Here is a 27,780-nt window from a genome sequence, read left to right as displayed (position 1 = left end):
CTGTATTCCTCCCAGGCTACCTGCCCTTGCTTCCACCCTCTGAAGGCTTCTTTTTTTTGTTTGACTTGGCCAAGGAGTCCCTCCACTTCAACCCACACAGCAATCTGAAGTTGGTTTTGTAAGATAAGTAGATAGAAACACAGAGCTTGGAAACATGCGGTGTTCCCACAAATTCATTAAGATGCACTAGCATGTGTGATATCTGCCACAACACTAAAGGCAGTTTGCAAAAAGCAACTGTGATTTAGGTATTTCTGTCAAAGCAGAAGACAACATTAAATAGCATGGTTTATCTGCTGCTCACTTGCAAGGGACCTTTGATGCTAGTTTACCTAATCCTAACATTGTTCACTGTACTTAGAACTCCCCTAGAAGTCAATAGTCACTAGCTTTAAAACTAATTTCTCCAGTGCCACTTGCTGTTTTCTCTGCAATGCTCCAAGTTTCTTGCCCTTCACAGTTTCCAGTTTGCCATCAGGCATCTAGCCAATATCTCGTAGATCCCTCTGCAATCCAGAATTGAGTGACTGGTTTCAAGCCAGCAGCTCCCACATTGTAGCATGCACACAAGAAAGGCTACCCCCAACACATTCCATACAAGGTATACGGGACTCTGGAGTACCTTTCCAGACATGCACAGTGCATCAACTTGAAATAAATGAAGAGATTGTTATCCTATGCAAACAATGTTTTACTTAGAATCAATCATTAAATGCTTTTACATTTGATAAAGGCATTAGCAGAATACTCAAAGAAAGCCAGTATATGCAACAGTTGGTGGCTAAACCATATTTAGTTCATTTTCTATTTCTTTGATATTTAATGGACCTCTCGCAGTTTTGCAGAAAAACTTGATGTTATCAACACAGGGATCAAAACTGGACCACTCAGCACTCTTAAGCAAAAAAAAAGTTCAATACCAGTGTGTTTTTCCTTCCCTTTTTTCATTCCACTTAAAATCAATTAACATCCTTCACAGTACCATCTTCTCTATGTTGCATAAGATGCTCAAACGTTAAGAGCTCTGATGAATTCAGGGGTTTGCTAGTCAGAAGTAACAATGAACACGTTGTTTTCTACTGCCTTCTTCATTGGGCGTTCATACTGCAGGGAAGGAAAAAAGAGAATGAAAAACATTTCAGAAGTTTATACAAATATGTATATTGCATAAGAAAAGAAACTGTAGCAATCCTAAGAAGCAGTTTTAGATTCAGCTTTTAGTTCTCAAGCACCCACCCTGGAACAAGGTGCTGCAGGATGAGCAGCTCCCATGGTACCATTGCTCCTTCCTCAGCTCTGCCTCTCTTTAAAGGTTCCTTCATCAGGAGCACCTCTGGTAAGGGAAAGGTCTGTGCCCCTGAGCAACTCATTGCTCTTAATGGAAACTCTTCCCTTCAGAAAGGCTCAGGATATCAGCTTTAACAGCTAAGGGAAACAAGCTTTTTTAAAAGCCCAAGCCCAGTCTACTGTAGTGACCACAGACATGGCTGTCCCTTCAACACAGGGAGCGTTCTTCAGCTCTGTGAGGTAAGGACACACAGCATTGCACACATCATTGTAATCCCCCAGTCTTATTACAGGAATGCCAAATCTCCAAAGTCATCAGGTCTGCACATAAAAGCTGGAACAGCAGCAGTAGCAAATATATGTGCATGTGATGGGGTGGACAAGATGGAAAAATAGAGTATTCAGCTTAACCTCCAAATTAAAATGAGGTCATAAGTTAGTGATTAGACTCTAAAGAGTTTAAGAACTTAAACAGAATGTTTAACTGGGATCCAAAGCAAATGAATTTTTTTTATTTTTTTTTAAGAAGTCAAACTTGGAGGCATCAAGGCTAGATGTTGTCAGACCTAAAAAAACAGATGTGAGAAAGCATGCAAGGTGTTGTTAGGCAGCAGAGCTCCTAGCCACAGGACGTCACAGATCCACAACTCCAAAGGCAAGTAGGACAAAATGACAGAAGAGAACTGCATTAAGGGTCACTAACTGTACAGAAACCGGCCTCTGGATGAAAGAATCCCTGAGATATGAACCCAGGAGAAGCATCAATACCTGATGGTCCTTGTCCTTACCTTCTCCCTTAAGCAAGTGCTTTTTGACCACTTTCCCTAGTCCCTGCTTTCTCAATGCTTTCCATGCATCAGAACTGGGGGTCCCACTAGGAACCAGCCCTGCAGATCCGCTAACCAAAGGTTTCCCCTCCCAGGACTTCAGAGAAGAATGCTTATCCATCAGGCCACAGCTCAGAGTCCACCACCCGTACAGAGCTGCTCGTGTACTGCACGTACCGTTGTATTCTGGATAGTGTCAGCAAAACTCTTTGCTGTTTCACCCAGGGCCGAGTCAACAGACTGAATTCTGGAAGAAAAGTGAGCTTGGCTAGTTTATCTGTGAAGTGTTAGTACTTACTGATGAAACTTGAACAGAGGTATTTACTAATAAAATGAACCTCAGGATTCCCCCAAATGCAGCTTTTTGCCCAGCATTTGTACAAACAGTATCTTTTACACAGGAAAGGATGACATCCTTCCACCACCTCTGACCTGTAGATACAGACATGACCAGAGGGTACACCTTGTTCCAGATTCTGGTACAGGTCTCTTAAGGTGCTGTGTGGTCTCTTAAGCTTTCTGTGCTGAGACCCCCTCATTACACCCTAGACCCAATTCAAAATCCTCACGAGGCTGCAAAGGCTCCATAAACAGAGACTGAGTGGAGATGCCATACTGGCTTCAGAATACTTCCCTGTATACTAGTGAGGGTATCACCACCCTAACCAGTGCCCTCTATCAGGGGGCTTGTGAACATGCAGGACAGGTGACAGAGACATACCTTTGCTTTTGCTGGTTGCAGAAAGAACTCAGTTTGAGCAACTGCACATTCCAGAAGTCCTAAAAAGATCCCCAAAGAAAGCCCCCATTACTTGGGAAGGGGTACCGCCGTGGGCTGACACACGAGAAGTCGTACACACCATTGCATCCTTCTCCATGTTTGCCAAAACTTGAGTTTCCTTCTCAAGACTGGCAAGCTCTTCAACAACAATCTTCTGGAAGGTCTCCAGCTTACTCAGCCTAGCAATGGAGAACAGAAACAAGTTTGATACTTTAATGTGCAATAGCACAAGGCAGATGACAACCCCTTCAGCACCAAACCTGCTTTTAGGCAGAAACAAACATCCTTGCTGAACTACATGGGGCAGTTTTGCTCTCAGGTATGTCTCAGACATGAATAGCTGTTCTGGGTCAAACTGAAGATAAGTTTAGCTAAATAGCCTGTCTCAAATAGCAGCCAGTAATGGAGGCCCGGGACAGAGGGTACAAGAGGGTTCCAAGTGCAATACTTGCCCTGGATATTCTCCCAGCCTCCAGGGATTTCAGTAGAGATTTCTCAAGCTGAAGACAGCATCTTGGCACAGATAACCTCTGATGGGTTTTCCTACCATGGGCTTGATATACATATATGGTGTTGCCACAGGATGCCAGTGATTTCTAAACCTTAGCCAGCAACACTCTTATTCACTTGGGTTTGCCACCTTTCCCCTGGCAGTGGGATGCCAAGCCATCATCTGGTGGTGAGTTTAGAAACTACCCTTCTGGGGTAGATTTGACACAGCTCTGGTCTCCCCTATCCTGCGACTCTGGCTGGCTCCACATTACTTAGTTAATAACTAAGCAGCAGCTCACCACCATTGACTCTTATCTTCCACCTCAAAACGTTCCCTGGTTTTGTTTTTGGAACACAAACTTCTCCATGTACCTTAATGACAAGCAAATTCTGCTCATAGAGATCCTATTGATACCCAGGATTTTGCACTTTAAAGGCTATTCTTTCATACTATGTTTGATCTAAATCCTGCAAACTGAACATCTAGTAAATATGGAGGCCTGATACACTTTACTCATATCTCAGGTTGTGCTTATGTTTCGCTTATAACAAATCTGTAACTATTATGGTTTTTTTTTTTACTTAGCTCCTATCTGAGAAATTTGACAACTGATAAAGCAAAATGACCTATCTGGTGAGCGCCTGTAAAGTCTTGGCATTTGTTTCATACACATGGAAACAGTCTACAGGAATGGATCTATAACAGACCCCTCACTTTTCTTCTCCCCTACTTCATTAAGTAAATCAGAGTTTGGCTTCTTTCTTAAAACACATAGAAACAGAAGCTACTAAGGGTTTTTAAACAGATTTGTGAACACTGATGACAATCAGAAGATGGTCTAAGGACTGCTTCATCAACTGCTCCTAACTCAAGCTTGCTTTACATTCATTAATCTACCCACTCCTCCCTTACAGGAAAAACAGGATAAATCATAGGAGCTATGCTTCTAAAATGCTTCTTACATAAAAGGAAGAGACACACACAAGCTGTTTTGTTTTACAAACCATAATAAGTGCAGTAGCTTACTATCAGGTTCACTTACAAAGAGGCATTTCTTTTGATATCAAAATTTACACAAAGCTGAAGCTGTTTTCAGCCAGCAGCAGACAGCTTACCGGCACTCATGTATCTGGTTCAGCAGGGCGGACACGTTCTTCTCCGAAGTCCTCAGGATGTTCTGCGCACTGGTCTCCATCCCTTTGTACCGAGTCTAACCACAGGATGCACCGTTAGGGATGGGCAATGTCCCAAGCCAAAACCTAGAAGTCTAGTTTGCAAAACCTTTCCCTGAAAGACAAACTCCTCCATGGGCTGCCTTTCAGCTTAGTGGAAACTGTCTTAAGGCAAATTTAAACTGAAGTGAGATGACACATAGGCAGGGTACTGCAAATATGAACTGATTTTGTTCACACTAGTTACACCAGCAAACCTCTATGTAACCCACACAACTCCAGGTTAAGGTCACGCTATCCAGTCAGCAAGGAAGCAAATTTCACCTATACTCCAACACACTTAACTGCACAAAACCAGGTCTTTGTTAGCACCACTTCAGACTAGCATTAATGCAAACTACGTATGTTTTAATCATAACTGATTCGTAAAAGCAACCACTTCCAGCCTTGATTCAAGGAGTGGTGCTAAAAACATAGTGTGAACACTTATCAACTTAAAAAAATCATGGTTGCACAATACAAAGTGCTGATCCAGTACAAATATGCTCTTGGGCACAAAATGTAGATGGGATATTTACAGCAGCCCCCTGGTGACAAAAGGTAATTTATTATGAGAAAATGCCACACAAGGCGCACATGTTAATAGAGTGCGCATTACCCAGAACAATTTCTTTAGTTGGCCGATAAAGCTTTCAAATGCAGTAATCACCCCTGAATCACTGAAATCTTCACGCAGCATCTTGGAAAAAAATGCATCATCCACACCATCATCCATTTCCTGACCTAGGAGAAAGCATATGCCCAGTTAGTACCGTGCTGGAAGGCTTATTGGAGTATAAACCCTGGTCCTACTGAAGGCTTCATCATTCATGTGAGCAACAATATTTGTTATAGAGCAGGAATTTGAGTTTTGCTCTTCTAGAGCTCACAAGCAGGAGGGAAACTGCCCCCAAAAGCATTGAGAAACTTCTTAGAAAGCAGCATGGAAGAGGTGGCACAAAACTAACCAAACACAAAGACCAACATATTTACAGATAACACAACAGCACAGCACTATGGGGGGGAAAAGAGTGCCACTGTTTTCCTGTCTTCTACTTATTCATTGCAAGGAAAGCCTAACTCCCTTCTGTTGGGAGTTAGTAGTGTTCTGCAGCTATTTTGTCCGTTACACCTACATGCTTTTTTTGGTTTGGGGTTTTGGGGGTTTTTTTCAACAGCTCTAGACAATCACTATTCAGAGAGACTAGAAAGTGCTGGCATCATTAAGCATCTTCCCAAGTGGATTGTGGTTAGGGAACCCAGATTTCCTTATTCACACCCTCTACATAGATGGTATTCAATGGCAGCGCCACAATACGTGCCTTGTGCTATATTTTAACTTTTGGAGAAGACATCCTCCATACAGATACCTTTTCAAGCTTCCACGTGACTATGATTTTCACCTTAATTGCCAATCCGACTTTACCTGTTTGGGTCTCCTCTTCCTTCTCTACTGAATCAAAAAGTTTCCTTGGTTTATATGAAGTGTCAGAGGACAAATGAGTTGTTTCCCAACTGGAAAATTTAGGCCTTTTTATGACAGTGCCACTTAATATATCTGAAAAGAGAATAGATGTTTCAGAACAGATCTGTTCTGTTGCACGAGGTACATAGCAAAACCAGCTGCTCAAGCAAAAACCACCACTGGAATTACCAATCCTGCAGAAAAGCAGACAACTTCATTTTAGGGTCTAGCATCACACTTACGGGACAGAACAAGACTTCACCAGCAAGTCTCTTCCCTCACAAAAGCAGGCAACCAGACTGCCTAGTGCTATGCAGAGAACTGGAAAGTTATGTATCTCCATCTTAAAGACAACTTCATTTCTTGCCCCCCTGTTCTAACGAGAAAGAAAACTCTTCCCCAGCTTCTTCTCTTCTCTTTTCCAGCCCAAGCTCACAACCTGTTTATGCTCGTTTGTTCCTGAGTTAATTTCAGCTGTTGCTTAAAAGAGTGCATAAATACATAGGAGAGAGAAAAACCATTCACATCCGTAACAGCCTCCTTTTCTGCAGCTTCACTAGAGTTGCCATACAACTACTTTTAATCCAGGAAAAACCCCAGGAACACAGTGAGGGAGGCTGCAGCCCATATTTTAAGGAAAACCTGCTGGAAAAATCATCCCTTTATCTTACTGTCCACTTTTCTGAGCTCAGTGAGGTGCCTGTGTTTGACCAACCACCTCTGGAGGCTACATAGGGCAGGAAGGTGGTGGAGCCCAGGACAAGGACGACAGTTGGACCATGAGGAACACCCTGAAGTAGATTTAGGGTTCACAGACCTGAAACTTCTGAACATAACCCTACTCTTGCCTTCGCATGGTATCAACTCCTCTCTCACTGTAAGACTGTAAGCAGTGATAAAAATTAAGTCCTCAGCATTCATCTTCCCCCAAAATTAAGCAGATATGTTGGTGCAGCAAAGGTTATATTCTGCAAATGCTGAACAGGTAAGAGACATATTGGGAACACGAACATAGCCAGCTCATGAGAAAGGGAATGCTTTTGTCTAAGATCAAAGTTTCAGTGCCTTGGTTCGTAGTCACAAAAAGTAACTTTAAGACAATCTCTCTCAACTGCATCAGCATCAGGAATATTAGGATGAAGACAGCCCATTGCTACTCAACTTTCTTGAGGCTCAGTTGTTTCCAGTCACAAAGACTGTGCTACAGTTTTGAATTAGTTTGCGCAAGTTCTGTTTCATTAAAGGAAGGTCCTTAAATGCCACTTAAAAAAGCTACAGCAGTAATAGAAATCATCATTTCCCAAATACTTCTAATGATGGCCTATGTCTATATTCTTAGACATAAAGAAAGTCAACAGCTCTCAGAAATGCTTTTTTTTTTTTCTCCAAATGAAGTTGCACTGTACTTTCAAATAATTAAAAATTAGTTTTCAGGCTGCTTTTACTTATTTCACATATTTTCTCTTTGTAAAGGGTTTGTAAATCCCTAGCTCTTAATAGCTATGCTAGTAGTTCCCCTGTGATCAAGGGCAGCATTTAAGAGTTAGTGATGAACTCAGAAACACACTTATAAAACACCTTGCCATAGCCTGTCACAATATACAAAATGGAAAAATGGAAGATATTTCTTTGCAAAAAGTATCCTTCAAATATCAAAAATCTCAGTGCTTGTCTTTGAAAGAAAAGTGACAACTTTGTCAACACCCCTTTCTACTTTTTAAACAACTCTTCTATGTTATTGAGACTGACAAACCTGAGTCCTTCTGCTTAAAGCTTTCTTCTTCTCTTGACAATTTGTCAGATGCATCAGGAAACTTCTAAGGAAAAAGGAAAAACACAGTAAGAAGGTACCCACCCTGCACTGCAGACAAGCTGTCAGGGGCCTGTCTAGTTATAGGAAGCAAAGTGACATGATGCATTAGTTTTAGATGAGAAGTAGCCTGACAGCAGATTAGAAGGAGTTTAAGTGTTGCGTACTGCACCTGCGTGGCCATCTCATCAATGGAATAGCCCTTGGCAGATGCATCAAGTGGCACAGGACCCCCTTCAAACTCCTCTGAGAGCATTTCATCTGCACGAGAGATCAGCCAAATGACACAGGCAAGAGAGGTTGAATCCTTTAATGACATATACAGAAAACAAACAACCGCCTTCTCCTTCATCTCTTCTCACATGGAAGAGACAGTGGCTCAGTCAAAAGACTGTGTTATTTTTGGCTGCCATTCCGTCACCTCTCATTACCCCAGCTAATGTTCTCCCCGCTCAAGAGGCTTTATCTACAAACAATATCCAGCCCTCACAGCCATTACAAGAAACATTACAAGGCAGAGCACCTATGAAGAAAATGGGAATAAAAAAGGCAAAATTTAAAACCAAAACACACCCACATCAAAACAACTTTTCTAATGCACTGAAGAAGATTAGAAAAGAAATACCATCAAGATCCACTGTAGGTAAATCATCTCCTTTGGAGCTGGATGTGCTTTTTTTCTTTAGCATCTCCTTTTGACCTCTTCGCCTTGATGCTCCTTGCTGAAACAAAACCAAATCTAAGAGTTTGTTTTATTTAAACATTACTACAGAATGTTGATTTTTTTTTTATTTTTTTCTTTTTTAGGGAAGGGCTTTCTTTCTTTGGTTTTTAAATGTACTAAGAGCGGAGATAAACTTGAAATATGCCTAACATAATGATAGTGCTCTTCAACACTGAAGGAGATCTGTGTCCTGAAGTTCAATGCATGTGTAAATTCTCCCTATAGTAATTTGAGTTGTACAGTGGATGAAGTTTTTCATAAGCAGAATCAAAGCATTTTAGTCAAGAGAAAAGAAAAGGTTTCCAGGGGTAAATAAAAGCTTTTAATACAACTACCAGTTCTGGAGAGTTTTTTCCCCTTTCCATATATATGTGGGGACCTTGCCAAAATTATTTGATACATGGCACTTAACAGCTGGGCACAAGAAATGTCTGGCATTACTAAATTTTTTGCTCGATGTATGTCTGATCCACTAATTCCCCCATCAGTATAAACAATAGTCAGTTTTCCCAGAGCTATAGCTGAAAGCTGAGGACAGTGCATGGACCAGGACTCAGCATCAGTGTAGGACTTTGAATAAAAGCCCTGAAAATTGCCAGCAAAAAGCAGGGGAGAACATGAGCTTTCCCAAGGCACCAGCTGGGAGGACAGGACAGAGGAGAGCATGGGGATATAGCCTGGTAGGACCCAGCTGGGATTTCTGTAGGTATTTGGATAGGCAGCTCTTGTTCCTGGCATGCCCCTAGAGCTGAACTTATTCCCGTTGGAGTGACACCTGCGTCAGCCAAGGCAGGTGTCACACCAAGCTTGGCAATTCCTGCACAGTTTTCCATCTATCACAGGTAAATATTATAGTTTTAGAACAACTTGCTTAGGACTGACGCTCAGTTGTTTCTATGAAGTTTCACGCATCTTCCTAAGACCTCCATGTTTCCCCAACCTCTAGTAGACCAACAGTCTCAGCAACACTTGGTAGGAAAATTTGCCCATCAGAACATTTGAGAAGATAGATAACACCAGTCTGTTTAATTCCCACTCATTTGTACATGTTTTGCATACACAATGTTTCTAAATCTGAGCATGACACATCCTTACCTTCTCTGTCTGGTAGTCACTGCCACTACTTGCAGAAGACACTGGAAGCACTGCAAGGAGAAAAGCTTACCTAGTCACTGACAACATAACTGCATGCCTTACCCAGTTAAGGTTTGCATGACAGCTAAATAATCCAGTTTTGAGTTTGGTTTTCTAGGCATTTACAAGAGAAAACTTCACAAAACTTGCATTAAGCTTCAAAACCCCTTTCTAACAAAGCTTCTAAATGAATCAAAACGTACACAACTCATTGCATCCACAGTGGCTGCCAAAAAAAGGGGCAGGCTCAGCAGCTTGTCTGATGGTCCCCAAGCCCCAGCTACAGTGCACGGTCTGACACTGGAGCGAGAACAACTCCCATGGAAACAGTATAAAGCACAATTTCTCTCTCAATTTTCTTCTGCTTTTTCATCCCTACAGAAACCAACAGCTACCTGATCATTCTTCATGAGAGAAACAGAGATATTCCAACTCTTTCAGGGCAATTTGATTTGAATTTGGAGGTCCCAGCAGCCAACAGAGCCATGGAGTACAGCCACAGGGGAGTTTTGCTGTTGGTCAGGCCTGAGCAGGGGATGCTACCAGATTATCACATCTGATTCTGTAAATCACTCTGAGGCCTGTCAGTGTATAAACAGGGGAGCAGGGTACCACAGGCTGCAAACTGGGTGAGTAAACCTTGAAAAAAATCATAATATCAATTATATTTCCAGAGAGGTGAGGAGTGGAAAGTTGTAGGGAGGAGGTATTGCAGCTCCAGAGAGATCTTTCTTCTTGTGTGTTCAAGAGCACAAACACAGCCATCAGCTCAGCACCCATCGTGTTTTTGGCCCCATTGTAGGGGGTGCACCCACACAGACATTTAGGTGCCAAATTTCCACCTGAACATTCAAACTCCAGTACATTCACTGGAGAGAAGGAGACAGGAGCCCAGTTTTTTGAGCACAAGAGCGCATGATGCACCTCCTCCACAGGGCACCCCTCACTGCCAGCCTCAAGCCTGCTCTCTCCTCTTGGTTCAGGAACTCAGCCAAATCCTCCTCCTCCACCCATCATCAGCCATTTCCTTATCTGCAGTACATCTGTCACACATAGCTAAGTGTCAACAGGGGATTAAGCTTACCTTTTAATTTACTTCTTACTCTCGGTCTTTTTCGGGTATAGTCAAGGGATTTTGGCAACGACCGTTTCTGAGAGTCAAGGATCCAACTTTTTTCACTCTGACCAGTGCTTGTATTTTCATTGTTGCTTTCAGAGAAGAGATGTTTCCTGTAACTGGACTAAAGACACTATTAAGAGTGAGTCCTGCTCAGTCAGCTCCCTTTCTCCACCCAGAAGTCCCCCAACCATTCCCCTTCATTTACTAACAAATTATTCCATTTCTTTCTCCCCACAGTGCAAAACCTGAAGTATTTCAAGCTGTGAAATCTACCAAAACACCAACAGTTAACTGGCAAACCAGCAGTATAAAAGACATCGAGCCAGATGCTTGCCCTTGGCCAACACAAGGTTCACAGCACCCTCCATCCTCATGTCCCTCTCCCCTCCTGCATCCAAATAAAAGAGGTCTTGCAAGGAGGAAAGCGTCAGCATGCCTGACTTGCAGCCAAGAGCATGGGGGCGGGCAGGAGAATGAACATAGGCCTTCAGTTGCTGGTCTGGCAGTCCTTGTGCATCCTGAGCACCACTTTCAGTAACCACAAGCGGGCCATTTTGAGGTTCCCAGGCTCACATTCCTCCACCTCTGTATTTGACAAGCCTTAAACTTCACGGTATTTAAGGGTGCAACCGATTCATACAAGTGGATACACACAGCCATCAAAGCACGCACAACCTACCGGCCTTCTCTCGAGCTTGTTTGATTCTTCATTCTTGTTTCCCGTTTCATAATTCCTGCTACGTAACCCATAAAGACCCAAGTTAGACTAGCAGATGCTGTGATAGCACACGTTTGAGTTAAAATCTTATTATTGTCAAAGGGGACACAAGTCATTATTCTCTAACTTTTATATTCTCAGGTGCTGTTTAAATATTAGTATTGATAACATCCACAGACACTGTTGCAGCTAAGCAAGGAACTGTTTTATTAGAAAAATCGTACAGCCTTTTTGATCCCAACTTAAAACAGTTTAACTAATGAACTCCTCTTTCACAGAGCAAAAGGTTCATAAATGGTGCATGTATAATCCTGTACCTCTGATTTTGTGAGGAGACTTTCTGGCCAAGAATCTTTCCTTTGGCTTCAGCGACCTAAAACAGAAGCAGGTACTTGTCTTAAAGTTCAATTACCCTGTAAAATAACCTACAAAATTAAAATGTATCAGGAGTCAAAAGGGCTAGAGGAGGAATATATTATGACTCCAGCATGGAAATTCAACTTATTAATGGAGTGGGATTTGTTGATTGAAACTGTGTCATGAATTATAATAGACAAACATTAATTTTCCTAAATGGAGTTACTTTCTCTTTTCCTTGCTTTACAAATAATGCTCATTTTAAGCAATACTGTCATAAGAAAAGACATTTTAAGCACTAACACCATGAGTAGCAGCATGCTGTAAACGCAGCGCACAGTGCCTGGACAGCCTCCGGACCAGGCTGCTGGGATGCTAGGCAGGGGACCATGAAGAGGGGTTTTATGCTGACACCCAGTGGCAGCAGCCAGGACTGGACTGTGTCCAGTTTATAGCAGAAATTTGAGGCATCCCATTCAGTGCCCATCGCCTCTGAATTAATGGGCAGCAGTGACAGCATCAGCACCGGGGAGGAGGCTGAAAGCAGAAGGGTTTGTTTGGTGGAGCCACCTTGACAGAAGACATCAGGAGCAAGTTTTCAGCTTGCTGGGAAAACCCACACTGGTCAAAGTTTCAAAGTAGGCAGAGCGACTCATTTTTACTCAATTTTTCTATCAATCTACAAATTAAGTCAAGCTGAATTTCCAACAGAAGTTTTGCAATGACTGGCTTTAACCAGGAATTCCCAACATGCCGAGTGTGGCTCAAAACAGATTTCAGCCTAGGAAGATTTAGCCTAGGAGTACAAAATGAAGGATGCTCAGCAATTTGCTTTCAGTATGTAGTAAAATGCAGAGGCTGGCCTTCAATCACAAAGGTATCCTACAGCCTCACTCAAGCAATGGCTCAAACTCCTATTGCAGCTGGTTTTATCATACAGTACCCACCCCCACCACAAAAGTCAAGAAGTGATGAGCACCCTCCCCACCCCAAAAAAAATATTTCCATGTATAGCACCATACAGAAACACAGGAACCTCAGATTCTTAGTTAACCAAGTTTGCTATAATAGCATGTCCATCCTTAATGCATTTCTGCAGCAAGAGATATCCCCTGCTTCAAGTTACTGCTCTCTGTCGGCTGCTGAGCTCGGACCTTAGCACATCTCCTGACACCTTCTGTCTCAACTTTACCTTTTCATGACTGGCAGAGTCTGAGTTTTCAAAGTCATAGATTTCCTTCCTGTAAGACAACATTTATGTGGCAGCGTCATACAATCATGAAGAGTCACCCTATAGAACTTCAGCAAGAATAATATGGGGGATAACATGGTTTGTTTCCACCCCCACCCCACCAAACTCTGTTATACAGTAGTACTCATACTTCATACGCCTAAAAATGCTGCTTTCTCAGCTTCTAAAAAAACCACACCACCCAAAAAACCCCAAAAACTTGTTCCTTTCATACTTAGTCTCTATTATTGTCTGTCTTGAGTCTCATTCTTTCAGTTGTAAGCTTTTACTTTTAAGAGAAATATTCAGAAGATACAAGTTAGCCTGTCCCTGTTTACGTAGTGGACATTTTGTTCCCACATCACCAATAACCATAGGTGGTAGGAAAAAATCATAAAAAGATAATTTTGGAAAAAATCCATTTAATTCCCTTTTGAAGGCTCATTAACTTTAATGTTTGTTCTCTAATCACTTCTCTGTATACATCTAAATTTTGTTTTCACGTCTTTCAACATTTAAAATTAACTGTACCTTTATTTCGTTCTCATAATCGTAACTATTTAAAAAAATCCTACGATTATTGATCAATATACAGTACACTCTCCCCTGCTTACTAGTGAAATAGGAAGACTAAAGAACTGAGCTCTTCTCTTTAGTTTCTTTCAGGAAAGAATCGCTCATTTTCAGATGAAACGCTAGAGGGAGCAGAGTGACCGAACTAGGACCTTCTCCATCTCCAACTTCTACACCGCTACTCGTTTCACAGACAGTATTTGCTGCATCCAGTTATTTGATCTTAAACCCCAGAACCTGTAGTAACCATAAAATTCCGCATCATTTTTTCCTGTTCTTATCTACAAGATATCAAAAAAGACACCCCCATCTAAATATTTGGTTTTTTTTTTAAAAACTAAGAGCCAGTAGACTAAAGCAGGACACCCAAGGGAGCCCTGGAACAGCCAGAACTGCAGCAGAGATCCTCTTGCACAGTTTGTTTGCTCTCCTGCCCAGATATTAGTTTGCGCACAAACACTTGGCAGAACACGCAGGAGGAGGGTGCAACAAGACAGACTTCCAGCGCCACAGACTGCGTACGTCCCTCAAACCCTCAAGTGCTTCTGCCCGCGGTGCCACTGGCTTTGAACATGAGCAGACCAACGTACGGGTGTGAGGGAAGGGGACAGACTGAGGAGACGACCATCCTGAAACTCTAGGACACACAATGCCAAAGAACTGGGACAATACCTGAAAAAAAGCTTAGGTATTTATGAAAGAAGCTGCCACTCATAACTCAGCTGACTGGAGGATGGAAGGATTATGGTTGGGTGAGGAAAAAATGGAAAAGCCAACATGGCGTAGTATCACAGAGGCGAGGGCATTTTCAGCAGACTAGAGTTAGCTTCTGAAGTCTTTGTCGCTTTGGGGACCCAAAGGTTCCCACTGAGACAAGTTACGATCCTTCACAACCTCCTACTTGTTTTGCTGCCTATTCTGTTCAGACAGCCCACCCCGTGGGTGCGCACACACACACACTCCCAGTGCTAGAAACGGTCTAAAATGACCTGGCACACCAGACCCTGCATGGGCACAGGGCTTGTGTGTCATACCTGCCTTCAGTCCTCTGCTTGGCCAAACTTGTTCTTCTGTTTCTCTTTTCCCAGGCAACATCCTTCTGAAAAGAAAAGAGTTGCAAGATCTAAACCCACAATACACAAGAGTCACATTCTTATCCTAGAGCCTGCTAAAAGCAGACATAAAGCGTGCCAGGAAGTTTCGTTCCTCCCATCGCAACAACTGTTCAGGTGCAACTGTTTCCTGCAGTTCTTTCCTACCAGGAAGTAGGAAACTTCCCAGAGTGGAAACTGGAGGGCTTAGGAAGTGAGGATACAGAAAGAAGTAGTTCAAAAGCTTTGAATTCATTGTACAGTTTGACCTGTCAGTTAAAAAATCATTTTAAAAAATCTAAAACTAGAACCTGGAAATGTAAACCCAAGAACAAGCCTAAAATATGATTTCTTATATAAGCAAAGTACCTACTCCAAATTAAAAATGTTGCTTTGGGAATTTAATTTCTCTGGTGTAGTGCTTTTTTTTTTTTCCTGGACACATCAATAGAAATTTCCAAGTGCTCAAGTTGTCCAAAGAAACACAACTATAGATGGTCCCAGTTACTTGTTAATTTACCCAGGTTGCAATCTCCTATGCCAGAGAAGTTTATTGTGGGAGGATCATTAGAGCTCAGATACAGAACTGAATAAATATGTCTGTAGACTTCCAAGACTCACCTCCCTTTAGGAAGCAAACCTTTGCTCTTGCAGACCACTCATAAGTCTTGTGACATACAAGTTTGTCCCACACAGGATTGGGCTGGTAGCCCCCATGCCGTGCTCCTGGACACAAGCACAGCACACCGCTGCCTAGGGGCTATGTACATTGAGTAAACTCAGTTTAGCTTGATTTACTTGGTTGGGACACACTAGAATGAGGTTGGCAGCTGTTACTTCTGCAGCTCACTCCTGGTGCTAAATGGCACATTACATCAGATATGACACTACATGGGCTCAGGACATTATTCAAGGGCAGGAGTGGGTCAACCCATCCTAGATTTCTTCTGCAACTCCACCAGAGCATCTCTTCCCTGCTCCATGTCTCTCCACTCAGGTGGGCCTCGAGGTAAATATACCTTCGATGTTGACTCCTCCATAGGTGCTTCTTCTATAGGCTTCTCACTGAGGACAAGAGAACACATGAGACCAAAGCAGTGCTAAGGGGCTGTTCATTGAAAGCCCGAAGAGTGACTTTGTGAAGTTCTAAGAGGAAAAAAAAAACCCACCAAACTTGCACCAATTACCATCAAAATAATGGTTTAAAAGGTGTGTAGAGAAGAAAGCTAATCAGTAGCTCTACAGAAGTTGAACTTGTTAACTATAAGAAATGCTGTCCTGTAAATCTCTGAAGAAAGGTATTACTAATGCCAAGGTGAACTCAAATTCACATGATCTTTCACAAAAGTCACGTTCCTCATTATGAATAGCTACATATCTGGTGAGCTCCAGTGACACAGCTGAAGTTAAACTCTCTGTAAATACAGCTGTATGCTCATCTTGTATTTGGATTAAATCAACAATGAGAGAGAAAAAAGTCACACCAAAGCAGCAGCCAAGCCAGTAACCAAACATCACTGTTCTACAACTCCAAAGTGCCGTAACTCTGGGCAACTAACCTTGCTAGCCAGGGTGCCAAAACCAAAATCTTTTTCTATTTAATAATTGATGGAATGAACTTCAAGATTACATGCATTAAAACCCCAGGGGAGGGAAAACAAAACCAGAATTTTAAAAAAAGGCACCTTGCAACTTTTTGTCTGCAAGACACTTACCTAGGCTTAGCTTTCATCCTTGGAGATGGATTTTTGGAGTTTTTTGCTGAAGGAGGCAAGGAAACTACAGCTTCACCCTCTGGAGCTACTATTAAATGCTTTTTTGCTCTTGCTGTAAGGCCCACAAAAGCAGAGCCTTCACCATGTCACCTGAGTGACACTTAGCTGGGTCACACTTAAGGAACTGAAGGGAGCCATGCCTGACCTGAGCCTTGGTTAGCACCTTCCGCATCAGTCTGCTGGCTCACTGTAATCATGGTGACACCAGAGTTAACCATTTTCTGCTCGGAGACATGAAACCATGAACAGAGCATGCATATGACCAATAAAGTAGTGGGGTTTGGGTTTTGGGTTGGGTTTTTTTTGGTTTTGTTTTTTTTTTTTAGGAACAGAGATTTTCAGTGCTAGCCTGTGGCAACAGCTGGATATGGTTCATCATTAGCCACACAAAAGCATTTAAGGTTGCACTGATACTATGAGATTCTCACTAAGAGCATCCCACCATCTCCTTATAAGGGGGAATAAAATTTCTTCTTTCTTTTTAAAGCAGTTTTGCCAAAATTGCAGTCTGAAGGCAAGTGTTTAGGCTGACTTCTCACCAATACAAGGTGGCATTTGAAAATATTGTCAGATCTGGGTACAAAACTACTTTTCTTTGAAAGAAGCTTTTAACCACATCTATAAAAACGTAGACTGGAGGAGAGGGGAAAAGGGGCACAAAGACTGTTTCACCATACACCAAACACTTACTGCTACAGTGCCTGTTAACTGTTGGCTGTGCTGAGAGCTTAAATTGTCTGGTAGAGGGTCCATGTTTTCAGAGTTTGAAGGATCCTTCCTGCCCTGTGAATTAGTGGACTCGGGTATCACTACAGAAGAGCAACAGGGTGAAAGTGTTGTTGCAGTAACCGCACACACACATGCATTTCCTTTCCATTCTTACACATGTGCAAAAAAGCATAACAGTACAACTTATTAGGCACAAACATCTTAAGATCTTGTTTAATAAAACAAAACCAAACATTGCCAAATTACCTAGTGAAGAATTGCAGTACTAAATAAGCAGTATCTTGAGCTTACCCCTTCTAAGCCTCTTGCGCTATATGAATATGTATAAGTTTATCATTTTATTGCTACCTCAAGCTTTTAGCTCTGGAAGACATGGAACAACCCTTTGTGTCTGGCTAAAGCAACACATCAGCAGGATCTTCCATCATCTGTTTCCCTCCATCGAATCTCCACCAGGCATTGCAAAAGCTCTTTCTCTACAGATGAACTACCTTCTGCCCTTTATACTCCTCAATTGCTTCAAGTAGCATCTGCTTTGTGCCTCTGTGTGTGCTTCACGGTGGACACTGACGAAGGAGCTTCTCCCTCACCTGCACCTCCAGAATCTGGAGGACTTCCATTCTAACTCATTTTGGGTTGTAATTGGAGGAAAATGGGAAGGACTGCTGAAGACGTTACTATCTCAGACATCTAGGGCTGGAAGTAGCTCTTTCTGGTATTCACCTGGAGGAATCTGAAATGCACAGTAACTAAGAGGAAAGTAAAAATTTGCTTTTAACATAGGCACAGAAAGAATGCTACCTAACCTAAGGGCTCTTCAAACTTATGATTCATTTTCTGAGATGGTGGGTGGTAGCAGTAGAAACAGGAATACGAGTTCATTGTCTTAGAAGACCTGGAAGATCTGTTAAGCAAGTTGTACCAAGGAATAATACACACAAAAAATAATCACTTTAAAGACTGAAGTACAGCCAATTTTGCAGCAAGGACATATTCCAGCTTTCAAAGAGAAAAAGATCACTATACAAAAAAGCCACTTCCCAAATAATTTGATACTGAAATTGAGCTGAGGAAACATTTCCTGTTTAAGACCAATTTTTATCATGCATGTCTTGCTTTTGTGCCAAAAGCAGCTTTTCCCCGAACTATGGATCACAGTCTTGGTGGGGATTTACAGAAGAACTTCAGAATAGAGGGAAAGAAAGTAGCTACTTGCTCTTCCCCTTGGACAAGGGCTGGCCTTGGACCTTCCTTTGGGTCAGGCGCTCAAGCGTCACACCTGTACTTTGGGGTCTGTGTTCCCTCGACATCTATCATATTTGGAACAAAATTAAACTCAGCCCAATGATCCTGGAAGGAAACATCTTGCAGGAGATGTTCACTGGCAGCACGGGAAGCGACACTGTTTGATCACAGAAAATTCAACGTGCCCAACTCAAAGACATACAAAGCATTAGCTATAGGCTGGCGAGAAGAAGGAAATAATGGCTATTCCAGGTCCAGCTAAGAGCCTTTCCTACCATAAGGCACACAGCTATGTTTGTAGTTGGGATGCACACAGAGACAGCCCTGTGGCACGAGGTATTTATGGCAGCGCCCACGATGCCCTACATATGGCAGCAGGTCACCTCCTGCAGAGAGGAGCAGTGCTGCTGCTCATCTCTCTGCAAACAGGGACTGCAGGTGAGCGTTTCTGCTCTCCCAGCTGCACTTCCACAACAGCCCCTGGCATCTCCAGGGCATCATCTGTTCTGTATGGGGTAATGGGTCCAGAGCGCACCATTCTATCACATCATGTTGTCAGAAAGAAACAGAAGTCACATCCCTGCAGAAAGCCTTGGTAAAGGCTGCACCACCACACACACGGTCACTGCGCAGAGAAGAGCGCATTAAGTGCCAAGCTGCAAGCACGGATTCATCAGAGGACCTGTGCTTCCATGGGCACACAGATGCCACTGTCCCCTCCTGCAGGGGATCTCCTACAGGCACCCGCACAGCACAGCCGAGCCAGGAACCACATGTGGGGGAAGCGAAGTAGGATAGACGCGTGCATCCCACTGCAACGCAGCGGCAGGTGGAGAAACACTACCACGCACTCTTTGCACGTCAGAGGCCTGCCAGCAGCCGAGATGTACCTTGCTAGGCTACCTGCCAGCATACTGACCCAGCCTCCGCCAGCTGTTCCCCTGCCCATGCAATCCCAGCAGCACGTGGCCATGGTGCCTCATCCTCGCTCCCTGAGCTAGACGGACTCAGCACCTGCCACAAACATCAGTTACCAAGCTTACGAGATACAAACAGTAGAAGATTGAGCTTGGGGATTGGTTTGTTGTGGGGTTTTGGGGTTTTTTTGTTTGTTTTTTAAATGCAAGATTTTAAGCTGCAAGCAAATATAATAATTTTAAAACAATTTAAATTTCCTAAAATAAAATAATAATTTAAAAAACACCTGCTTCATTCTGCCTGGCTTGCTTCCCAGCATGGACAAACTCCTCTTCAGCCACGTTTATCTGTTGGTGTGAAAGAATCTCATGTGAAAATGACCTTAAAAAAAGTAGAATCTTTATCTAGTAAAGTCAGTTACTTAATAACAAAACTAACAGTTGTTAATCACCAACAACAAATAATTGGTAAATCATGGGATGCTAACTGAATTGACCACTTGGTTCCTACAAGGATAAGTGACAGCCACTACACCATGACTATTGACTGTCATGTAAGGTTATCTGCGAATCCCATGGTCTGCTGATGAATCACAACTACAAAAAATTAACATGTTAATATTTAAAAAAACCCACACACATCCTCCGTGTTTTTACATTAGCTTATAAAAAAACTTGAGGTTTTAGAAGTACTCTACTTTTAATCTAGAAGTACTATCTACAAAGTCAATCTAAGATTTGTGTCTTGCAGCACTCCTCCAGGTTCTTGTGTCAAAATTTGCTGATCAGGTGCAACGTAACACTTTGAGCTAATGTTAAGAACAGATTTATACTTCAGGTTATGCGATTAAATGCCATAGCCTTTATTTCCTACTTCAAAAACTCAGCAAAAGTAATCATAGCACACTGACTGAATTGATTAACAAACCCATTTAACCTTCCAGCTTCTAAACCATCAAATTGAGTCCCTTGAAACTTCTTTCCTAAAGTCTGTAATCTCCATTTCAGGCCAAAGCAAAGACTTCCATATGGAGAGTCACAAATCCTCAACGGGAAGACAGATATATAATAAACAAACATAAAAACACACAAAAAAACCACTTAATGTTTTTCCCCAGTGTATATAGAGTAAAATATAGTTTAGAAAAAAACTGTACTAAGAGCTTACCATCATTTTTTCATCTCCTAGGACTTTTCTAAGTATACCTGAGATTTCAAACTCAGCACTGAAAGAGATTTTGATTTTTGTTGCTTCTGTTTTGTTAAGAATAGCAGGAATCTTCATATAAATTTTAACAATCTTTTCTCCATCATGCTCTGCGTGGAAAAAAAACCCCACAGTCTGGTTTAAAGCAAGATATTCAGTCTATCACTCCAGAAACATTTAAATAAGTGGGTTTAAAACAGTCTTTTACATCTTGCCCACGCATTTCCAATTACTCTGTTCACTCATTTCTTACTCCTTGGATCTAGATGATTATGGTATTCCTTAGCACATCTATAAACTGACCCCTCAACATGCCCTGCTTGGGTAGGGAGGGTAGGTTATTATGCTAAATGGGCCCAAAGACAGTCCAACAGGCAGAGCTGGTGTGAGGTGACCACTGAAGTGGTCACAATGGGGAGAGGGAGAAGATACGGTAATGGTGAGATTTTAGGTTGGCTCCATGTGTCTTGTGAACCCATAGCCAAACGGAACATACCGCTAGTTGGGAAACCTTACCCTTCAGGCTGTAACTGCTGACCGCTTCTTTCGACAACCTCACAGAGTCCCAAAGAGCACCCTTTGAAAACCAAAGCCACCACATCAGAAGGGCTGAGCGAGCACCCACTACATTAGACAGCTAACCCAGGGCTACCTGGGCTTTGCTATTACCTCGTTACTGTCCACGTAGAAAGTCACACTCTGGCTGCCGGTGTTGAAGTCGATCCAGAACTCCTCCAGCTTCTCGTCCGATGGCTTCTTCACCTGGGGAAGCACAACAGTGGCACTGCCATTCCCAGAAAAGCCCCACAACTGCTGTATCATTCTGAGTTTTCTTTAACAAGACAGCATTGGAAAAAGTCTCCCCACATACGCACGTACGCATATGCATACCTTACATTAATAAGGGTGGGTATCAACCTGTGAGTTGTCAGCCTACCGCTCAGCCAACCATACTCCAAGTCAGACATCCCTCTACACCAGCCAAGGGAAAGGCGATATGAAATGCTTGCATGTTTGTGGCAGGAAAGAGTCTGGGAAAGTTTTCTCTGTTTCTGAGCACTTGAAATAAGCAGAAGCAGCAAAACCAGCTTCCATCAACTTGGTTTTGATACAATACAACTGTCAGGAACAGTGCCACGCATATGTTTACTTAAAGACCAGTAGAACAATCTGCAGGATCTGTAACTGTGACTATGACCTCTCCTACACAGGCATGAGGCTAATCTTGGGTTTTAGCAGTTTGGGAGCAGCTCTGCCTGAGGAATCAGAGTTGGCCTGTCCTCTTACTTTTTAGACATCTCTCTTCTGTCATCACCATGAAGAGAAGTGCTGCCTCTATCATTTGTCAGGTACAAAAGCTAAGTCAGCAGCAGTAAGTTGGGAGCCAAGTGACAAACAAGCAAACTTTCCAGCTAGACTCAAAGGTTACACTCTGCACTGCAGAAAGTTAAGCTCTTCAATGAAAAACAGGAAGAAAAAAACCTCATATACACCACAGAAAATAATATTTTAACAGCAGTAACATTGTAGGGAAGGTGTGTCACAGCGTTAAGGACCATTACCTCGTTCATGTCAGCAAAAGCAGATATGCAAGGAAATGAATAGACTCTAGAAGAAAAGCAGACTTCGCATGATATATTCAACACCACAGTCCAACTTTATGAAAGATAAAATCATTAAGATTGGTTACTAATCTTATTGTTCAAAAAAATAATAAATTCCTAGACGTAAATTAAGCTTGGAGAAGCTTAGAGAATATAGTATTTTAGTAGTGATGCATCGTCTTCATTGATCTTAATTTTAAAAGAGCGTCCATGAAAATGAACAAAATCTCTTTAAGAACTTAATTATTCACATGTGATGTAAATATTTTTTTTTTTAATATAACCCAAGTCAGTTTACAATCCTAGTTTTTCCCCTTTGCAGTAATAACAGCACCAGTTTAATTTGTTGGTTCACAGCTTACCTTCTTTCATCCCCAAGCCTTTCATTGAGCTGGTTAAGAAATTTTCTGCAGTCCTTCAAGACAAATGACATTTTATTATAAAAATCAGGCTACATTTCCTTTGCAAAGAGTTATTCTCTTGGGCTCTGTAACCTCTACTCCAGCTATAAGCTTTTAGTTAGTCAGTGTGATGCCAAAGGCCACTGAGGAAGAAACACTCAAGTTGCTACAAATGGTTTGATCCAACTTATGACCAGTGAGCCTCCTAACATAAAACCCACAAAAATTAACTTACACTTTAGCAATAAAATACCTTAGCAATAAGAGCTATTTTAACAACCTGCCATTTTATATTTGCCAGATTAGAAAAGACACCATCCACAAATAATTAAATAACTTTGTGTATTTATAAAATGAATTTTGTAGGAACTTCTTACAAGGACATCCTGACTGAACTCAAACAAAACTAGCCCCTATACAGAATAGACAAGTATGTTTTCAAAATAAGGACCCTCACCGTCTCAAATTCTCTATCCTTGATCTCTTTGAAAGCTTCAGCAAGATAGTTATCTTCAAACCAGTGGTGAACAAGGTCATCCCTCCATTTTTTTGTCATTAACCTACAAAGTGCTTCTGAAAGGGCAACCTGAAGGTCATAATCTACATGGTAAACATAAGCACATGATAAATATCCACCCCCCACAGCATAACAGAGGTTTATAGCATTGCTACTCTTACACTAATACACTACACGGTCGTATTCATCAGCTTCAGCTCCACCCAGGAGAACAGGGGAGGGTAACAGCCCAGCGTCAGCTCCAGGCATCCTCAGCCCCCCCCGGCTCCGCGAGGTGCCGAGCACGGCTAACCACGACACACGCGCGTGCGTCGGGAAATGTTCTTGGGGATCAGGGAAAGGGTGAGAGCAGAGCCTCATCACTAAACTCACTACAATTAAATTACGTTTCACATATCAGGGTAATGCCTTAGAAAGTGTTATTGCTAGGAGAAAACAAAAAAGATTTCACTCAAGAGGCTATAAACCTTATTAACTGAAATTTGTCCACATCATGGCAAAGTAGTTAAAATTTATTTTTTAAAGACTAACAGGAAGCATACTTTGTAAACACGTACACAGAGCTATCTAATTACCTTTCTACACATTAGTTTAGCTTTTCGTCTCAGTTAATATGAAGTACTAGTACTAACCAGAAAGAACTAATGCATTGTTGCATCTAAAACTTGGATTAATATTTTCTTAGAGTACCACCTGATTTTCCTCCCCCAAAATCAGATATCTACAAGGAAATAAATCAAAACTATAATTTGTCTATAATAAATAAGCAGATGAAGTAAAGCCAGAGAGCCCCAGCTTCGTAAGAATAACCACTAAGTACTTCTTACCACCAACCTCCAGTATAGTTTTTGCAAGGTCTTTCCTGAAACAACATAATGCAATGAGTTAAAGTGGAAATAACTTTAATTGCAGGGAAGACAGCATTTAGCTACTGGAGTTGGAGGGAAAACTGCTTACGTGAGTGAGCACATCTCTTCAGACAGAGGGAATTTCTTTCTCTCCTCCCGCGGGACACTGTCGAGTATAGAGTTGAGAGTCCTCAAAGCCTTTCCCCCCACAGAAGGAGCAGAACAAGAGGAGGAAGAATTTAGTAACATATTTTTCACAGTTTTAATCTAATTACACACAATTTTGTGTGCACACATCTCTTATTTTCCTAGTAGGAGTCTTACCTCCTGCCGCAGAGCACAGCAAATATTTGTTTCTGTCACCAGATGCCCTAGTTCAGGTAAAAATAAATTCACCAGCTCCTTCTTCCCTAGAAAAATAATTTGAGAGGTTACAGCTAGCAATGAGCTGGTGTCTGTATAAGAGACAGTTGAAGCAGCTACAGTTTGTGGTGTTGAATGAGTAAAAATATCCCAGCTGGGGATTCAGTTTTAAACAAAGCTTACAACTATCTAATCCTAGACAGAAAGGGGAACTGGTAACTTCTCTGTAAAAAGAAAGCTACGGATAACTAGGCCAGCAGTTAAAGTGACACTTAAATATGTACAGAAAGAAGCAGCTACTTACTAACCACAACAAATAAATCCATAATATACAGGTTTTGACAAAGTCAATTCAGCAAACCACTAGAGTATTAACCAGAACACACTCGTACCCACTCTGCTCCCACTAGAACAAGTTACAAGGACAAATAAGCTCAATTTACCCAGTCCACAATTTAATGCTTCGTTTTTACATGACTTGTGAGCCTGGATGTCTGGGCACACGGATACTTGCTCTTTCAGAAAAGCACCTGCTCCCCTACCCTAATGGAAAGCCAGCTGCGGCCACAGACAAAATCCTGATGCTGAAAGGAGTGAGACAGACGGACAGACAGACATCCCTCTGCCTACTTAGGATGGCTGAAGGAATTACCATGTTATTCTGTGGAGGTGGTTGCCTTCAGCAGGGGAATAATCTGAAGCCACTACGAATAGAAGTGCAAGAGCAGACTGTAGACCCTCAAGTCCTTCCAGAAGCACCACCTACTCTGACCAAGTGAGATACTTGGTGCCAACCATTTAAAAACAAGGTACCACAGCGAGACTTCCCCCCCCAGCATATTCAAAACAAGTAAACAAAGAGAAACAGTAAAAGGTTTTGTGCTCTAATTAAAGCGTTAATGAACATTAACTGAAGGGAAATTTAAAGAAAAATAATTTTTTAATTAAAAGGAGAATTTAAAGAAAACATTGCAGAGAGGGAGAGGGAGGGAGTGGAGAGAAGAATTAAAAAAGGATAGAGTTCAAGCAGAATTGAGAAATGTGCTCCCAAGACTAAGTTCAGGATATCAAAGAATAGAAGGAAAAACAATACTGACCTTCATTACTACACCTGCAAATCACCTGATGGAAAAAGCAAAGGAAGCCTCCATTAACACACCACAACCCAAGAATAGCAGTACTCCAAGTGCTGAGGTGTTTATGCCCCCACTGTCACACCTCTCAGGGGCTAAAACAACATAAAACTTTACCGTACCCACACCAGGAACAGCAGTGCCACCTGATACAGGTATGTCACATATGGTCACCCCGATCATACAGGTGGGCATTATGCAGGGAAGGTAAAGGGAGCAAAGCACCCACTTCCCCGGGAGTTTCAGCAGCACCCGAGAGTGCAGTGCCCTCAGGTTCCCTGGAAAACCCACATCATGGCATCGCTTCGTTGCTTTTATTACACATATGGGCCCTCATAAAAACATGTTTACACATAACAGTACTAAATATCATATTATACCTGAAGAGTTTTAAAGACCCTTGATGAAAATTAAAAATGAAAATTTAAAAAACCCACAAGACAAATAACATTTCATCCTCCACAGTGAAATCATATGGAAGAAATGGACCAGGAAAACAAAGAAATCAAAATTTTTACAAATAAATAACTGATGGAGTATTTCATATAATCTCGACATAGTTAGTAGAGAAAGAATAAAACTTTATTTTGCTCAAATGTCTTTTATCAAGTCTCCTAAAAAGAGTATTCAATAAATTCTGACACACAAAGTGACATAGTTCCAGTAAGCTACAGACAAGACTGAGGGAACAGCCTGGGGAAAGAAGCTAAAAGCATTCTTCCTACTGAAAATTTACATCACTAGGCCTCCAATACCTTTAAAGTTCTGAATATTTAAAATAGAAACCTAAATGAGGATTGTAAGCAGCTCAGATTGTTCTTTAAAAGTAAACCAGCTGTTTCAAACACAGTAGGAACGAATCACCAGGACCACCTTAGCAAAAACATTTGCACATAAGGCACAGCTCAGGGGTGGCAGTAACTTCTGGTTTTCAACAAGAGCTTCAGCAGAAAAGCTTTTGTTTAGAAAATGCATCAGAACTTTTTGTGCTTTTTCCTGCAAAACCAAACACTTGGTTTCATGTCAGAAAATGAGAAAACACTGCAGCCCTCCCTGTGCAGCCCCACAGCAGCTTCTCCCAGGTGCAAACCTCAGCCTAATGCCAGCCCAGAGGAAGCTGCTGGGCACTGCCCGTCCCCACAACTTGAGCCACATCCCAGGCTCAGTCCTAAAGCACAAGATCTGCTTAACTATTTATTTTTTACTAGAAAGCTGTTTGTGAACAATGGCTTTCTTATCGAGTAAAGGCAACCCTTCTGTCCCCTCAATGCACGTACATACCAACGCAGAATCAAAGAAGTCTTCGAGAAGTAACATCAAAAATTTGTTGTCATTTGCGTCGATGAGGATCACAAACGTTCTTGCTCTTTCAAACCAAGATACCAGGTAAAAGTTAAAAGAATCAGTTAAAACCTGGGAAAAAGTTAATAATCCTTAAACTTGATATATCTGCAGGAAACTTATGCATGTAGGTTTTTTTAGTCCTTGAATTTCAGAGTCATGTACTGTGTCAAAAGCTACACGGCATTAAAGAGCTCAAATTTTGCTAGGAGGACATGAAAAGTGCCACCCTCACACCCAACTCAGCAGGACTTATCTTCCACACACTTTCATCCTCCTTTCTTGTCTGGAGGCACCCAGCATGGTGCTTGGGACCTCCTTGACGCAATGCACGCTGCAAGTGGCATTGTAACTCCTACGGAAATTTCCAGAGGACATCAATTTACAGTGGATTAGTGTTTTAAAAATTCATCAAGCTTTTTTAAAGTAATTATTTTCATACTTCACACTTTTAAACATATTGCATAGCACCACACACCTACGGCTAACTAGAAATCTATGCTTCACTGGAGGCATAGAGCTCCGATTGGTGAAGCTTTATATTAATAATCTCTCCATATGGGAATTTTGAGCAACTGTATCCCTGAAATGCATAAATACAAGGCAGGATTACAACATTTTGGACTAGGGACTCTTTGGTGTAACTCTGCTAACAGAAAGCCAGTATTAAGTGTTGCCTCCTAGCCACACTAGATCCAGGTATTACTCATCTTCAGCACAAGTGCATTTCTGCTACTACAAGTATTACCAGCTGAAATCAGTATTGTGCCAGGAGATAAAACACAATTACAGATTAAATGCACCTGGTTTACTATGTATCAAAAAAGAGATCTTCATAACAGATATGTCAATTTTTAAAATTATAAAAGCACAAGCTG

At 41.8% G+C, this 27,780-nt stretch overlaps 1 protein-coding gene across 1 annotated transcript; it reads right to left on the bottom strand.

Moving 5' to 3' along the window:
- Positions 1-985: 985 nt before the first annotated feature.
- On the bottom strand, positions 986-26,878 carry SYCP2L (synaptonemal complex protein 2 like). The gene is made up of 32 exons (XM_075747128.1): positions 26,843-26,878; positions 25,526-25,550; positions 24,390-24,475; positions 24,175-24,263; positions 24,045-24,079; positions 23,158-23,300; positions 22,662-22,714; positions 22,258-22,303; positions 21,365-21,457; positions 21,212-21,272; positions 20,657-20,805; positions 19,776-19,836; positions 17,294-17,406; positions 16,749-16,818; positions 16,538-16,583; positions 15,842-15,887; positions 14,766-14,854; positions 13,120-13,168; positions 11,888-11,943; positions 11,532-11,586; positions 10,817-10,973; positions 9,694-9,743; positions 8,500-8,596; positions 8,047-8,135; positions 7,818-7,881; positions 6,026-6,157; positions 5,219-5,343; positions 4,504-4,598; positions 2,975-3,074; positions 2,836-2,894; positions 2,292-2,361; positions 986-1,104 (listed from the first exon to the last, which is right to left on the bottom strand). Exons 1-32 carry the CDS (start codon positions 26,876-26,878, stop codon positions 1,045-1,047), a joined length of 2,499 nt encoding a protein of 832 aa, XP_075603243.1. The 3' UTR covers positions 986-1,044.
- Positions 26,879-27,780: the final 902 nt, after the last annotated feature.

The sequence above is a fragment of the Balearica regulorum genome, chromosome 2 (genome assembly GCF_011004875.1).
Source record: "Balearica regulorum gibbericeps isolate bBalReg1 chromosome 2, bBalReg1.pri, whole genome shotgun sequence".
Classification (NCBI taxonomy): Eukaryota; Metazoa; Chordata; class Aves; order Gruiformes; family Gruidae; genus Balearica; species Balearica regulorum.
The sequence above is the reverse complement of the archived record's forward strand: the minus strand, read 5'-3'. Positions and strand labels throughout refer to the sequence as shown.